Source organism: Perca fluviatilis, chromosome 8, assembly GCF_010015445.1.
Source record: "Perca fluviatilis chromosome 8, GENO_Pfluv_1.0, whole genome shotgun sequence".
NCBI classification, from domain to species: Eukaryota; Metazoa; Chordata; class Actinopteri; order Perciformes; family Percidae; genus Perca; species Perca fluviatilis.
The window spans coordinates 38,679,430-38,696,350 of NC_053119.1; the positions used below are offsets into that span (position 1 = coordinate 38,679,430).

Genomic DNA, 16,921 nt, shown 5'->3' on the forward strand with positions numbered 1-16,921 from the left:
GATATTTCCTAAAAAGGCAAACTGTTCCTTTAAACCACCCCAGAGACAAGGAAAGGGCTGTTTATGTAATACTTCAAGACTTCAAGTATTTGGTGAAAACATCGCGAACAAATTGGAGAGTGTTGGCTAACCAGCACAACACTAAGACCAAACATGGCCTCAGATCTGTCAGAGGTTCCCAGTTACCTTGTATGAAAGTCTCTGTCCATTGACAAAGATAAAGACAACCTGTTGCCCAGTCTGTCGGTAAACTCAAACATGGCTAGCAACAGTAATAGACCTTCCTCACAGTGGACTCTTGACTTGGCTAATGATGCTAATTAGAGCTACTGGCTAGGTTGCATGGCTTTATGTGACACTTCCATCCTTATTAATATCACTTGGGCTTTTTCTGGCAATGGGAAGTCATGTCAGCCATGAAAAAGGTCTATAAGAGAGAAAATTATAGTGCTCGTTCAAAGTATAGCCTTACATTTTGAAACTAGATTTTTACTTTAATATCGTGTTTCTTTTTTTAAATTGCAACTACAAGAAGGAGAATTGGCACTCAATTTATACAGTAAAAGCACGTATAGAATACTGGCATGCAAAACTTTACCTGCAAGTGAAAAACAACAATTCCTTCACTTCCTGGTGTTAATTATTTATGAAATACAAGAGTCTCAGCCATAACCTGCATGCCTAAAACTAGCAAATGTAAAGTGGGAAAACTGAGAGCATGCAGGACCTTCAATCTTCTACAGATGCAGGTGTTCAACCAAGAAAAGATGTGAAAGTCTATGTGCATTAAATAGAATGTGAATGGTGTGACTATTCGTGTAACAGACAGATAGATAGACAGATAGATAGATGTCAGCGAGCCTACTACTAGCAGGTTCTCCAGCTTGTTACCTGCGGGCTAGGGAGGCTCTCCCTCGCCTTAGTTGTGGGGAGAGTGACGATATTGAGGCAGCAGGCTGCTGACAATCTACGAGAAACTGATAAATTAGACAGATATACAGAGTGGTGACACTCAGGGTTAGACAGTAGGACAGAGAAAAACACGGAGCACAAGACAGGGGAAGACCTGGTCAGAGACAATGAGACTACTGCTGGTTTGCTGCTACAATAGCTCTGGTTTTTATACTAAAGCAAGAGTCTGATCCTGCTCTATCTGCAGTTTTTCTCACGGCATTACTATAGCACTAATTAACAATTTACATAATGTGGGGGATAATCATCCTCGTTTTGTTGGTTGATTCTTCCGGTCGTGGAAATGTTTCTGTAAGTGAATGGGACAAGTGTGAGAAAAAGAGAGCATGAGGAGAAATGTGAGAAAAAGAGCAGAGGAAATACTTGAAGCCAGCTGGCTAAGCATAACCTAAGTGGCTTCTCCCACTGCCTGTCATTTACAGTAAATGCTTGCATAGTGTAAATGTAACTAAACCAGTCTCATCTGATCACACTGGACAATACCAGTCACTGCACAGCTAGCCAATCAGCACTGGAGGTGGAGAACACAAAGACACACACACACACACACACACACACACACACACACACACACACACACACACACACACACACACACACACACACACACACACACACACACACACACACACACACACACACTATTATTGTATAACCAATATTGTATTGATTGGTACAGCACACAAAGAGGACAGACAAAGGGGGGCTAATGCTGAACAATCCAATGCTGCTCGAATCCAGAACACCTGCTGCTCATGGCTCTATTCTATTCACGAAGTCCGTTTTAAGTCCACACCAGTCACGCTCGTCAGTTCCACTCAAATCATATGATGTTCTGTTATCTTAAAATCTTGTTTATGCTGTTTCCCTTATGCTATATTTTATCTGAGGTAGGATAAAAGAGAGAGAGAGAGGGTGAGAGAGAGACACGCGCGCGCACAACACACACACACACAACTGATATCCATCAGTTTTGTTCTTATTGTTAAATTTTGTTGACATGATTGTTGCTTTTGCACGAGTGTTAACCTTAATGCTTTACTGCATTGCAGCCTACCAATATGGGCATGCTAATAAAGCCTCTTTGAATTGAATTGAATTGAGAGAGTGGTCAAACTGGATTTGACAGGACAGAAAATGGAAATGTTCTCTGGTGGAGAAAACTGGGACTGCTGTGAGAGAGGTTTGTCAAGACAATAGCCGTCAGCAGAGGGAGGAGTGGATTTAGTCAATACCTCCCTCTACTTTTCTTTTGGATACTACATGAGGGGGAAGTGTGCAGAGGGGACAATCAAATTGAGATTGAGGCACAGAGAGGAGGTCTGACTGGTCAAGGATTGCCCGGAGGTTATATAATTTTACAACATAGCATATTTTTATGGAATAGATGGAGATAAAATACCGTTTGATGGAGATGCAAAAAAGAAAAAAGAAATCTGTATTTAAACATGTAAACATGTAATTCACAGAGTCTGCCACAGGGAGGTGCTATAAGTCACTGTATGCTGAAGCAGAGGCTGCAGCCATGTTTTGCTTGGTTTTCACTTTGACACGCTTTCTAGTACTCTAAGAGAGTGATATAAATATTGTCTCATTTTATGGTAGCAGTTATTCATATGCCAAGAAATATGCCTGGTATATTTGTAAGGGTGTTCATAAAAACATTCTATGCAGTCCAACCGTATCAATACCAAACAGGCTGTTCAGGGCTGTTTTGAGGATGGAGCAAGCCGTCAGGGGCTCCTTCTTCCTGAGTGTTGCTGCATGTTCAAACCATAGACATGTGAAACCAGTTTTTCCTCCTCTCTGTATCCCACCTAATCCAGTGGCTTCTGGGAACTGTGTACACAGATGATGATGAATCAACGCCTTCGTCGAAGGCGAGGAGATACCGAGGCAGGGCTACTGGTGCTGTGAGAAGGGGACAGTCGACCTACGTCTTGTCTTGAATAAACGAGTCGTCTGAACTCTAAGGTTAGCCGCTCAGGGTCTACCATGAAGGGCTGGGTGCCCAGGAACAAATGAGGGTAATTGATGTTCGGTTGAAGAGTTGAAGCTGAGGTCTGGAGGGTTTCAGAAAGTGTGTCTGAAGTCCACGCGGACATGGACGGACAGGCGGTTAGCTCTACAGAGGGAGGGCTAGTAAGGTAGGTGTTCAGGGTGTGGGTGGTAATAATGGAGGGGCTGTGGAACCTCGTGGGACTGGAGGGAGCTGTGACGGCACCTCTGCGACTTACTTTGGGCGGGCTACTTTTTATCTTGGGCACTTTAGCGCCGCGGCCGCGGTGAGTCTGCTCGTGGTCAAACTCCAGATCCTCCAGCCGTTGGGTCAGGGCCAGTTTCTGCTGGATGGCCATACGGAGGAGGGAGTTCAACGTCTTTTTCTCATCCTCTGCTGCTGCCAGCTGCCTCTGCATCTCATCCAGCTGGGTAACGTACTCATCACATCTACAGAGAGAGAGAGAGAGAGATAAAGGTGCAGAGGGAAGAAACAAAGATTTAGCGGGAGATTTCTGTCACACAGGCAAATCCTCTATTTATATTTTAAGGAACGTTCAAATGTTCACTTTCCCAGCTTAGTGGCCTCCTTTTCCGCTCTCACCTTGTGGCAAACATGGCCCTGAGAGACGAGAAAGTGGCGGCATCTTCTTTCAGAGCCTTGAGCTCGTTCCTCAGCTTCATCATGGTCTCTGTCACCATCGCCTTTTCATTCTCGTACTTGCTCTTCAAATTCGCCAGTGCCCCCTCCGCTGTCTGCAATGTGGATCATTTGACAATTTATCGCAACACGTAGGCCTAATTCAGATAACATGCGGGTTGCATCTCTGACACACAAAGGACAAATGATTGGTTTCCTACAGTTTGAATATGTATATTAAGAACAATCCTCTTTCACCTGTTTATTGGCCTTCAGCACCAGCCTGAGCGTGGCTATCTGCTCTCTCTTGGTACTGAGCAGGGACTTCAGTTTGAGTATCTCCTCCATGCACAACTCCTTGTCCTTGTCAAGCATCGGCGCCAGCTCCCTGGCTGCAGCCCTCTGCCTGGACAGCTGCAGCGAGCGGTCCACAGCCCTCTGCAGGTGTTTGATCTGGTCTCTGATGATGGCGTTCAGGTTGTAGATATTCATGGGCTCCTTACGCAGGTCCCCACCTGCCCGGAGACTGGGAGCGGGCAGAAAGCTTAAGGGGAGATGTGATGACTTTTCCGAGCCCTTCAGGCTGCCGCTACGCGTGACGCGGCTCTGGCGGTAGTAGTCCAGCATGACGCGGTTGGGGGTCTCGTTGTTGCACAGGCAGACGTGGTGGTAGAGCTGTGCCAGCTCTTCGCTGAAGGTTACCAGCTCATCCTGCGCTGCGTTCAGCATACCCTGGCTCTCCGTGGCCGTGCTCGCCGAGGCTCGGAGCTCTGCCTCCAGGCTCGCCACCCTCTCCCGACTCTCACGATAACTACGCTCCAAATGAGTTACCTGCTTGGAGAAAATCAGTTGGACATTTGCAACATCACAGGGTGCAAAACAGCACTGAGTGCAATTATTATCGTCCAATAAAAATAAATATATATTTGGTTGATAAAGATGCAGGAATAAAAATATTAGGGCTGGGACGATATGCTTTTGTCCCGATTTGATTCTTTCATGATACATACATAGGTGCCGATTTGATTTGTATTGCGATTTTCATTTATTGTAGAGGTATTGCGAATGGACAGTATCGAGTACTGCAATTTTTTTCCCAAAGAGTTGAATAATAAACTTCTAGAGACAATATACCATGAGACATTTCTAAAAACAAATTTTCTTAAAAGAATGCACATCACACGTCAGACAGTCTGATTTATTTGTCTACAATAATCTACATTTATTTCATTTGTAAAGAAGTACATAACATGGTTGGTTTCTTTTTGTTTGGGGGGGGGGGGGGGGTGTTGTTGGTAATACTAATTTTTTTTTTTTTTTTTTTATTTTTTTTTTTTTTTTTTTTTTTTTTTTTTAAAAAAATTTATTTTTTTTTTTATTTTTATTTTTTTTTTTTTTTTAAAAAAATTTTTTTTTGGGGGAAAGAATCAATTTTAAAAATCGTCAAAAAAAATTCACTATACATGAATCGATTATTATTATTATTATATATATATACTATATTAGTAATATATATACTATATATATTACTATATATTACCAATGATTCACCTAAATATGTTTAGGACAGTGACTACATCATATATATATATATATATATATATATATCACTATACATCACTATACATGAATCGATTTTTCCCAACCCCTAATAAATATACACCACATGTAAGTGTGACAAACCTGTTCAGTCAGTGCCGGGACCCTTTCGTCGCTGTGGCTGTCCCCCTGCCCCTCCACGGCCTGGTTGTACTTCTCCTTCAGGACCTTCAGTTCTGCTTTCAGGTCGATCACCTCCGTCACCGCCACCTTGTACTTACACTCCAGGATCTCGAACCCATGGATATCTGGATCATGGTGACCATTGGCTGGTGGCGATGAGGAGCCCCCGTCAGGTTTCTCACTCTCCTGGGGTTCATCAAGCTCTTTGTCTCCGTTGAGACATTTCATGCCGCTGACGCGCTCCATGAGGCGATGGACGCGCTCGTTCTGCTCGGTCAGGGCGCCCTGTGTGTGCTGCAGCTGGGTCTGGGACTCCTGCAGGTTCATGAGAAGCACCGACTTCTCCCGCTCCACCTGCAGAACGGGGGAGGAGACGCTCCCACATGAGAGGCAGTCAAGAAGACAATGCTGCATAGTGTTTAATGATATGCATATTCATAAAACCCAGGACAGGCCGAGGCCTTTCACTTTATCATTTTATATATTTACATATTCTTATATAGTACTCTGCATTGGTGTGTTCTGCCATGTTAACAGATCAAAACGTGTGACTTTTAAGTTCTGACAACCAACTACAAGCAAACTTTAGTTACGCAAATGTATAATATATCTGACCTCCACATCTCCATCATATAAAGGTGCTAATAAAGATAATAACAAAGTACCATGCAACCAGCATTTTAGAAGGACTTAGGCTCAGTTACGCAAATGTTTAATCAGTATGACCTGCACAACTCCATAATATTAAGGGGCCAATAAAGATAAAGACAATGTACCATGCAACCATCATTATCAAGCAGCAAGGTAACAAACACAGGCACATCATAGACTAACAATGTATCAGTTGACCTGTATTTCTGAACAAAGGTGTGTAATGCCATGTGGTGAAGCTTGCTTGACTTAAAAACTGCCGGTAAGGACAATGGAAACTAACATGAAGTGCTATTTAATTGCTTTTTGATCAGGGGAGTGTGCTCCCACAAATCTAAAAGCTTTATTGATCCAACTCTTCAAATGCCGAAGGAAGCTTAGCAAATAGTTACGTTTAAAGCATTTAAATGATTATTAAAGCCTAGCGTGATACTTCAAATGGAATTGTGAATGTTTTTGGTCCATAGTGTCCATATTGAAAAAAACAAAATAGTTTTTTTGTGTTAATTCGATGCGGCTGGTGTTTACCAGAATAATCATCTTGAGATGGAAAATTGATTAGCGAGTAATTGTGTTAACAGAGAAAGGGACACGGTTCATATAGCAGCTACTGATCTAATTTTCTATTTCCCAGAGGAGCTCAGCTTGGGGCGAAAATAAACAGTAATGACTTAATTAAATTTTGACCAGGAATCTAATCTACCTAGAGTATGATTGTTATGTCGTTCAACACACTGTATGTGTTCCTCTTGTGTGGGGTGCCTGCAGGGGCGTCGGACTGGGGGGAAAAAGGGACAGAGTACCCAGGGCCCTCATGTGAGGAGGGCCCAAAAAGATGCTAGAATGAATAGCTGTGGATGCGGGGAGGGCCCCATAGAAAATGCCTTTCTACAGCGCCCAGAATTTTGTGCTTCGCCCCTGGGTGCCTGTTCATGCATGTATTGCACTCAGGTGACTCAGTGCATACGTGTGAGAGAATTTTTTTCCTATACTACATTATATAAGCCCTATATTTATACTGTCTGTTTATATGGATGTAGCTTATCACAATGCAAAGTTGGAATTAATTGTGGTATAAATGTATAAGTGTACAGTGCCTGTGGACAATAAAAAAAACTTCTATGACATTTCCCCCTACCTCTTTGGATCTCATTTCCCAGTTAGGACTCTATTTCTGTCCCTTGTCTCTAAACTAAAAGCAGAAATAGTCTGTTTCTGTCTCTGTCTTGCCTCTGCAGCTCTTCCCTGTCCCTATTGGATGCTAATCACCCTGACAGGGCTCCCTATGGCCCACGCAAATGTACTGCCTCTGCTGCTGGACTCTTTTGCTTTGCTATGATTTCGCTTCATCACTTCCACTAAGACATAAGCACATTAGAGCATACATTACATGCAACACATTACAGTATATACTGTTCATGAGCATTGACGTAGGCTTAAATGCACATGTGCAAAACATTGCCGCTATCACTGAATATGCGTGGTCTGTCACTGTCACTTTGTGATAGTACGGTTTAAATGATGTTTCAGTGCCATTATTTGTATTCATGTTTGGAAGACTAACAGTCAGTAAAGCCTGTGGTATTACGTGGTGTTTTTCCTGCTTTTCTTCTCATCCCAAACTGTCATCACCTTGTCATTTCCTCGCTGTTACCGGTGGCAAACAGTGGCCAGGGCTGCTTTCATCAGTGCAGCAATGAACAGTGAACACAGAAACAGTCATCCACCAATCAAACACACAGTCACACACAGAATGCAGCAGGACAATCGATAAGACGCCTCAGTTTTTCCACTAAAAAATGAAATGTACTGTGGGAAAGTGGATCAGCATAGCTGTCTTCTGATGTGCTTTGGGCTGCAGTAAACTGTACAGTCGACACACAACCAATGTGACGTTCCAGTGGCTTCAGTACTGACCTGAAAAATAACATTAATGACACAAAAGGGCTAAACAAAAACTAAGTGCTTTCTAGCACTTTTATTAGTTATTGTGGTTAATTTAATTTACTATAATTTACTATGATTTACCCAAATAATATACTGCTATAATTTCTTATGACCCACCTGTAGCAGCTGCTGTTTGAGCTTCTGCATCTCGGACAGGTTGAGCTCACTGAACAGGTCCGGCACGGGGTGCAGGCCTTCTCCTTTTCGGCCTGGCCGGTAGTCCCCGTTCATCTTAGCCAATCCGGTGCCTGTGTGAACGAGGCAGTTGCGGCGGTTGCTGTCCTCATTGTTGCCGTTAGCAGCAGGGATGGAGCTGCCGTTGGTGCCGTTGGTTCCGTTGGTCTCCTCAGGGAACTTGAGACCCTCTACACCGGTGACGGTGAGCGCCAGATGGGCCCCTGCTCCGTAGACACTGTCACTCAGGCTGATGTGGTGGGCCAGTTCCTTTCTCAGATTGTTCTTCTGCTCGCGCTCACTTTTGAGGGCGTCCAGGGCCTCCTCCAGCTGACCCTCCGAAATGTCCTTCAGACGTAATGCGTCTTCCAGCTGACTGTTTAGGAGAACAGTCTCCTCCTCCAGTACTTTGATTTCATGTTTTAGTCCCTCATACTCCACCTGAGGAGCAGCACGAATGACAGACGGGGACAGGAAAAGAAAAGAGTAGAAACATTTCATTTAAGCTCTTAATTACATTCTTTTAAGGATTGGATCCAATACCAGGTCAAACTAGAGGGGACATAAGGAAGGTGTGAGTACAAAAAAGTTAAAATAAAGATGTAAAAATGTTTTCTCCTTTTAAAATCTTTGTTTAAAAAATAAAAACATTTTTGGAGCCAGATGACTAAAACCAAACACCACAATGTGTGTGAGACTAAATTTGCTGGCGTGTGGAGTAACTGAGAAAAGGAGTAGAATGAGTTTATACTGACCTGGCTCTGCTTGAGCGTAGAAACCAGTTTCTGCAGCGTGATGTTCTCCTCCTCCAGCTCGGTGTAGTCCTGAAGCAGCCTGGTCTCCCTGAACTTATACTCCTTGACCTCTTCCCTCATCCGGCTCCTCTGTAGCTCCAGCATCTCGTTACTCTGGAGCGAAGGAAGCAAGTAAAGAGTCAGGAGAAAGAGATGGAAGAGGATCAGAAGTCAGCTCATAAACCTAAACCCATTACTGACAGACACAGACACACACAGAGAGTAATATCTCTCATACATGCTTAAAGTCTACGCTATACACTCTCAAACTCCTGCTGTACATGTACATAATACTTCTCTCTGACAGCATGTGGATAAGAACGTTTATCAAACTATTTCATTATCGAAAATGCAATGAGTCAGCACCTTTAGACTTACAAAAAGATCAGCATTTTGTCACCTGCTGCGCAGAGACAGAAACATGAGCATATGCTGGACCAGATTAAGTGTCGATGAGACGAAAATGCACCAGCCACAGAGGTCATAAATCTAAGTATAGTAGGCTGCAGCACTGGATATATAGTAATTTTATATATATATGGGAATAGACCTCAGTAAAAATCAGACACAACTACTAATGGTGAGTTTTATTTCAAGGAATAAGGAGATGGATAAATATCCTCTCTGTTAAAGAACCGACCTTGCAGGTACTTTTAATGTACTTCTTGATGTGTTCTATAGTACATTTTCTCAGTTCAGCTGGTCTTGTTTGTTTTTACAGTATGTAGTGGACAATTGTTCCCCTGTATTTCCTAAAGATGAATTATACAGTATTTATCAGAAATGACTCGCAGAATAAGAATGAGGTTCTTATTTTGTAAACACAGGTGTCACCAAATGTGTACAGTACAATGCAACAACTGCTGGACATACAAAGTAAAGAACCATTTCTACTATACATGCGCATGTGTGTACTTCTTTCACTGCAGAGCTTCCTGCAGCTCCCCTGCAGCTCTCTGTGCATATGGCAGAAGTGCTGACCCAGAGACAGTGTCAGGAAGAAACTCACAAGCACATATGGCCTCTTCTGTGCTACATGTGTGTGTGTGCTTGTGTATGTTTAGGGGTGGATGACAATGGTGCTTTTAGAACTGGCAACTAGACTGCATGCAAAGACCATTATGACACAATGAATATTTGATTTGTACAGTAGCCGACAGCAGCTCCTATACTCTTACAGCAGGACTGTACTGAAAACACTTTCATACTAATCCAGGGAAATATAGCAGAAACCAAATGACATTTTAAGAAAAAACCTTTTTACCATAAATGACAAATCATACAATAACACATTTTGGGGTGCCATATTATTATTGATTATAATGACCTTCCCTTGCTACAACGTGTCCACTTTTACTCTGTAATTACTCTGAGCTGGGTATGAAGTGCACAGGATAAGAGGCCAATTACGAGTCAGTGAGGCTGTATAGAAGCGTAGCTGATGAGGGGCTACAGTGGCTGGGGTCAGGGACAGTGCGGCACACACCGCTGGCAATGAGCCCGCCACAACCCCCCGGGCAGCCCCCCCCTCAATCTGGAGTTCACAGCTCAGACTCTGATTCATGACACAATGGCAAATATGGCAGAAGTCCAGCCATGTTGTTCTCATTCCCCATTACCACCACTGCTGCTGCTGCTGCTGCTGCTGCGGTGGTAATGGGGAATCAACACAAAATGTTAAACATAAATACATGGTAGTGTGACTTTTTTTTAATTAAAGGTTTAAAGATTTCTTTAAGCTCAGGGAGATGTCAAGATGCACTGTGAGCGACCGTCTTCTACATGGGAGGAATTGGGGTGCTGTGCATTCATTAAAACATACGATTGTGAAATACCCTAGGCTTGTGTTTACCCTGTGATTTTAAGCTATTTCTTACTCTTTTCATGTTGTGACACATACGGACTAAAAACAGGCTGAAGTAAACTTTTCCCATGAGTTCTTTGATGTGAATCTGTATATGGTAATAGTGTTTGTGAAAGATTGCACAAATAAAGTCCCTGGTGCGGCTGCAACACCTGCTTCTCGCGCTGAAAAGGCGACTCCTCCTTATTAATGGCCTCACGCATGCAAATGAGGATTTTCAAAGAGAACCAAAAAGCCATTTGAAGAATCTTCAAAGAGACACAATCGTGATGCAAACAGGTGACAGGTGTGTGTATGTGTGCGTGACAACTCATCAGGAATATGTCGACTACGCTCCTCTTCCCAATTGAAAATATTATGCTCCCTAATGTGGAATATCTCATAGATCTCCCTGTTGTGTATGATATTACTCTGCTTACGTTCACACGGACATATGACACGTGTGTCATGTTCAGAAAAATGAGACATACAGAGAGTAACAACACTCCCCGATGAATATAGTGAATGAGAGTGTGCGTGCTGTGGCTGTAGCGCTGGTCGTGTGGTGAGAGCAGCCTGGCTCACTCTGTCCCTACACATGTGCCGAGCTCAGGGCATTTCCCTTATTCCACAGCTTAGCACCGGATTTGCCCCCCACAATGGGGTCGTGGCCGAGGCGTCTGACCCCAGCTTGAACTCCTGCATTGCACAGTGGCTGCAGACATGTATGAATGCATAAGCGCATGCTTCGCACGTATACACATGCATTATGTGATCTCTGTGTCAGGTTTGACCCCCTTTGTGCCACTGTGACCCTTTATCAAACACACTGATCTCATGTAAGTTAATGTACAGTGCATCATAACAATGCGGACAATAGTCTGCTTAGAATTCAACAAATTACGATAATGAATGACTATGCAAAAAAAAACTCTTCACAAAGTTAGCACAAACACTGACTAAGCTGCAGATTATTATTTTTGTTTCTGGGACTCAAAATGCATTCAGTGACCAAGCCTTTCAAAATAAAGGAGATCTTTTATCAAAACTCAACAACCACCAAACCTCTATGCAACTACAGCTCATTTTGCACATCTTAAATGTATAGCCTTTTCCCATTATAGTTGAAGTTTTCCCAAAGGATTTTACACATTTCTTGTAAATGGACTGTATTTATATAGTGCTTTACTAGTCTGCTTTACGACTGCTCAAAGCACTTTTACATAGAACAGGAACCATTCACACACCTCCACAGACTGTGTCTGAGACTGCCGTACAAGGTGCCACCTGCTCACATTCACATTCAGCAATTCGGGGTTCAGTGTCTTGCCCAAGGACACTTTGACATGGGACTGCAGGGCCAAGGATCAAACCACCAACTTTGCGATTGGTGGGCGACCGCTGTACCACCTGAGCCCTCCCTACATCACTATCTATACACCCGTACGTACTGATACAATGAAAAAACATGAATGTATGAGAGAATTGAATTATATTCCAATGCATGAGTTCTACTGTCAGCTAATGCAATGCTGTTTTTTTCACATATATCATATTCCTGATTTCCTGTGTTTTCCTCATCTGGCATGAACTATTAAATCATCTGCAGAAGGTGCACTCTGTAACCGTTGACAAGCTCACCTCCCGTAGCTCCTGCACGAGTGCGTTGAGCTTCTCGTTCTCGGCCTGGGCGTTGGACGCCACAGAACGACTCAGCGTCACCTCCGTCTGCAGCACCAACAGACGGCCCATGTAGTAGGCCTCCTTAGAGGCTGACTCCTGCAGCAGCGTCTCCTCGTTAGTCTCCCCATCCTCTGCCACCTTACGCTGGTTGGTGTAAGCCTGGCCGAACGCCTGGGGAGGAAGAACAGGAGGGATGGTCAGAGGAAGGGGGCAGAGGAAAAGCAATGAATAATAATAATAATAATAATAATAATAATAATAATAATAATAATAATAATAATAATAATAATACAACAACCAACAACCATCTTTTACAAAGTAAAAAATGAAGAGCCATGTAACATATAACAACAACATCCTAATCCATGTGAGGGATTTGCACAGTGGTGTAGTCTAATGTATTGTAGTGGGTATACTGTACTGTATATGTATGGGCCTATATATATGGGCTAGAATGGGCCTTTTTGGAGGGGTGGGGGGTGGTATATCATAGTGGGGGGTCTGGGTGTCCTCCCCCAGGGAAATTTTGAGTGTCAAAGACTTCATATCCTGCATTCTGACACACTTTTATGCACCAATTTATGGTGAAAATACCTTTATTTAGCCTATGTGAAGAAAAAAACGCAGATGACAATTCAGAATATTCAAAATTATAATGGAAAGTATGTTGTTACGTACCATTGTGCATTTTTCATTAATTTTAAATTTTTAATATGGAAATCCTGGAGCTTTCTTAGTGGGTATCACGTAGACTACACCACTGGATTTGCACCCACCGGCATGTAGGGTAGAGCCAGCACATTTTTTACAGTAATGGCCACTAGGCGTACTCCTGCTGTTCTTTTGACCAGTGACAGCATACTCACAGGGGCTCTCCCTTAAGGTAGCTGTACCTGCTTTCTGAGTATGTAGGATGATGTTTCACTGTGATCAATAGACACACTGTTCCCATTTTCCTGACACAGGTTTTCACGGCACTGAGAGCTGACTTGTCATGATAAAGAAGCCAAGGCTTGATTGAGAAAATCAAAGCATGCATCAACAGCAAAACAGGCCTACCATACCACAGGCCTACTGTACCAAACTAGTGCTGTAAGAAATGCGCAAAAGCTTGGTAGACTGCATGGACCAACAACAAGTGAAATGTATACAGTTATACAGAGATATACAGCTGCTTTGTGCAAGGTTTAATGAATAGCATGTCATTTTATTTTGTATAAATGTGCAGGGCTGGGCGATATGGAGAAAATCAAATACCTCGATATCGATACTGCAACGATATTGTAGTGTTGACTATTGGTGCTTTCACAAAATATTTACACAATGAGATTTTTGATAAATAATCATCAGTAATGTGGATATAATGACTAAGCGGGTAAAGGCAAATAATAGAACAGCTACAACAGTCTGGTAAGTTCAGAAAAGGACATCACTTTACTGTAATACAGCCTTTAAAACCAGGAAAAGACAACACTTATGCCATATCAGGATATTACGATATCCAAAATCTAAGATGATATCTAGTCTCATATCACGATATCGATATAATATCGATATATTGCCCAGCCCTCATGTGCAGTCGTGCATTATTTTCCTGACAAGGTTGCTTGAATGTAGAAAGAATTTCATGACTGATTTCATAACAGCAAACTCCTCGATGCACATGCAGCAGCTGCCTTGGTGGTTCGATAAACACTACGAACCATCCTTCAGTTTCTCAGCTGACCAGCATTGAGAGACAAGGGATCAATACCGCTGTCTCTGAAAAATACTTTATGTTCTACAATTTCCACATGAAACTGTAAACACTGCAGCATGTATTGTTAATGCAATTCCTGGCGAGTTACCCAGCCAAATAAAAAAATGCAGGGAGCCATATATATTTGGACTAGAGCATGGCATGAAAATTTCACTTCATGAGGTTTTTTAACATTAATATGCGTTCCCCCAGCCTGCCTATGGTCCCCCAGTGGCTAGAAATGGTGATAGGTGTAAACCGAGCCCTGGGTATCCTGCTCTGCCTTTGAGAAAATGAAAGCTCAGATGGACCAATCAAGAATCTTCTCCTTATGATGTCATTAGGAGCAAGGTTACCTCCCCTTTCTCTTGGTCAAGGACACACCCCCACCCTCCACCTTGCCCCCCCCTCTCTCCTCCTCAATAGCTACAGACACAGAAATGGCACATACTAAGGAAATCTCATTGTGGGACTGGCTCTAGTGGCTGTAATTTGCACCAAGGCTGAATTTCGGGGAAGAGACTTCAGATACAGTATTAGGGGACCACTAAGGCCTATATAAAAGAGACTTCAGATACAGTATTAGGGGACCACTAAGGTCTATATAAAAGAGACTTCAGATACAGTATTAGGGGACCACTAAGGTCTATATAAAAGAGACTTCAGATACAGTATTAGGGGACCACTAAGGTCTATATAAAAGAGACTTCAGATACAGTATTAGGGGACCACTAAGGTCTATATAAAAGAGACTTCAGATTCAGTATTAGGGGACCACTAAGATCTATATAAAGCATCCAAAGAGCACCATGTCATGGGACCTTTAATAATTCCCAGAGTCTTCCCAAACCCACCTCAACATAATAACATAATTAAGATGAGTCATTTATAAAGTACAAGCATCGGGGAATTATTATTCGGGGAAGACATGAGCTCCAGTGTGCAGCTGTCTTTTCTTTCCACCGCGCTCGTCATTTTTCATTTTTCTATTTCCTTCTGATTCATGAGCTAACAGGTTAAGTAAGCTGCAGGCAGACTGCTGAGGTCCTTTTGTTAGACAGGGACACTTTATTACAGCCAGAAATCTACTTTATTGCAGATCTTGGAGTATATAGAGCACTGGCAAGGAGAGGGTTTGTCTTTTGGATGTTTAGCTCCTTTGATGATAATATATGAGTCCACACCTCCGTGTTGCTACTAAATAAATTGACATGTAGTTTCGTGTGAATGAATGAGATGAGCCGATTTGCCAGCAGATAGATTTGAACGGCGCCTAATTAGCTTTATTGACCACCTGCCTCTGTCACATCTGACGTGCTGTCTGAATACTCCTCACCAGCCAGCAGATCAACAAATGAAGTGAATCACTATCGACGCTCGACACAGGCAAACAGCTCAAAGAAATGAAAATGATACGTGCACATTTTTCCATTCCGTCACTATGAACTCACAATTCAATAACATGACGTAAAGCAGGTAAATAAAGCTCTATTCATTCAGAAAGCCACTGATTCCCTCTGTAGACATATTCATTCTAATTTAATAGGCCCTTTTCTTTAGCATACTAGTAAAAGCCAGTAATAATCAGTCCAGTAAAACTGTAAATACACAGAATATTTAGCCATTCAACCATTCAACTGTCCTCAGGGACTTGCTTTATAATGACTAGAACACACTCGTGTAGAAATACTGTATTATAATGAACTCTCATTTTCCCTCTCAGTCTCTCACTGCATCTCTTTTATTTCTCGCTCTCTTTCATACTCTCTGGTTCACTCGCCCTCATGCCCTCTCTCTCACTCTCTGGGGAGGCACAGTGTGATTGTAGTGAACGATTAAGAGGGAGGGCCTCATGAACAAAAAAGCTGATTAATTCCAAGCACAGTGCGACTGAATGAGCTCGCATTCTCCCTTCGGATGGGAGGCTGTCAATGTCCGAGCAGGCCTCACAGCAACAGCTGAGCCCTATACAGGGGGACGAGCAAACAATCTAGACCCACAGGGTCCCGTTGTTGGACTGTTAATATCATGAAGTCGAAGGAGAGAGCAAGATTTACACCCACTGTACTGTGACTGGGGGCCAATTGGAAACAGAAAGGGCCAGGAAACGTTTGAAATGTTTTGGTACAGATGTTAAAATGATACCTGAGTTTTTTCAGCAACATCGTTTGAGGAATATAAACATGTCTTCAGCAAAATATGCCAAACTTCTGAATGCATTATTCTTATATGTCCTAAAGCAATAGTACAACGTGTTTGGAAATATTCCTCAGTCGCTTTCTTGTCGAGAGTTACGGGCATTTTTCCACTAGGCACGTCTCGGCTGCGTTTCGGAGGCGTTCCAGATACGCAGCAGGTCTATTTTCACGCGAGCTGCGGTCCGGACAGCCAGGCAGGAAGTGAAACAGCGAGAGCATCCAGTCAGAGTTGTGCCCAGTGGAAAATGCCTGTTAGAGGAGAAGATCGATACAACTCTCATGTCCATATGCTAAATATACAACTTCCAGTTAGCCACTTAACTTAGCTTAGCATTAAAACTGGTAGCAGAGAGGAACTGTTTAATTACAAAAACCAAAGTGTATGTGCAGGATTATGTCTTTGCTGGGAGGAATGACTTCCTGAAGTGAGCTTGCCAGGCAACTAGCGGAGACTTCAGGAAGTTATTGCTCCCGACCTAGAAATAGTCTGGCACATAACCCCCTGAAAAAAAACCAACTTTCTGATTTTCTGATTTTGTACAGATTAAACAGCCTTTGGAC

General features: G+C 42.8%; 1 protein-coding gene across 8 annotated transcripts in view; it reads right to left on the reverse strand.

The window, feature by feature from the left end:
- Positions 1-16,921, reverse strand: part of bicd1a (bicaudal D homolog 1a) — a 37,441-nt gene that overhangs the window by 3,269 nt on the left and 17,251 nt on the right. For 2 of the 8 annotated variants that reach the window (XM_039809464.1, XM_039809457.1), the window contains 7 exons: positions 12,383-12,595; positions 8,860-9,012; positions 8,048-8,545; positions 5,294-5,686; positions 3,869-4,444; positions 3,575-3,726; positions 892-3,420 (listed from right to left, as the gene is read on the reverse strand). In XM_039809464.1, coding sequence (XP_039665398.1) covers positions 2,835-3,420; positions 3,575-3,726; positions 3,869-4,444; positions 5,294-5,686; positions 8,048-8,545; positions 8,860-9,012; positions 12,383-12,595 — 2,571 coding nt within the window. In that variant the 3' untranslated portion in view covers positions 892-2,834. Of the gene's footprint in view, positions 1-891; positions 3,421-3,574; positions 3,727-3,868; positions 4,445-5,293; positions 5,687-8,047; positions 8,546-8,859; positions 9,013-12,382; positions 12,596-16,921 lie in introns of those variants that run through there. The other 6 variants (XM_039809459.1, XM_039809460.1, XM_039809461.1 and 3 more) reach the window with 6 other exon arrangements.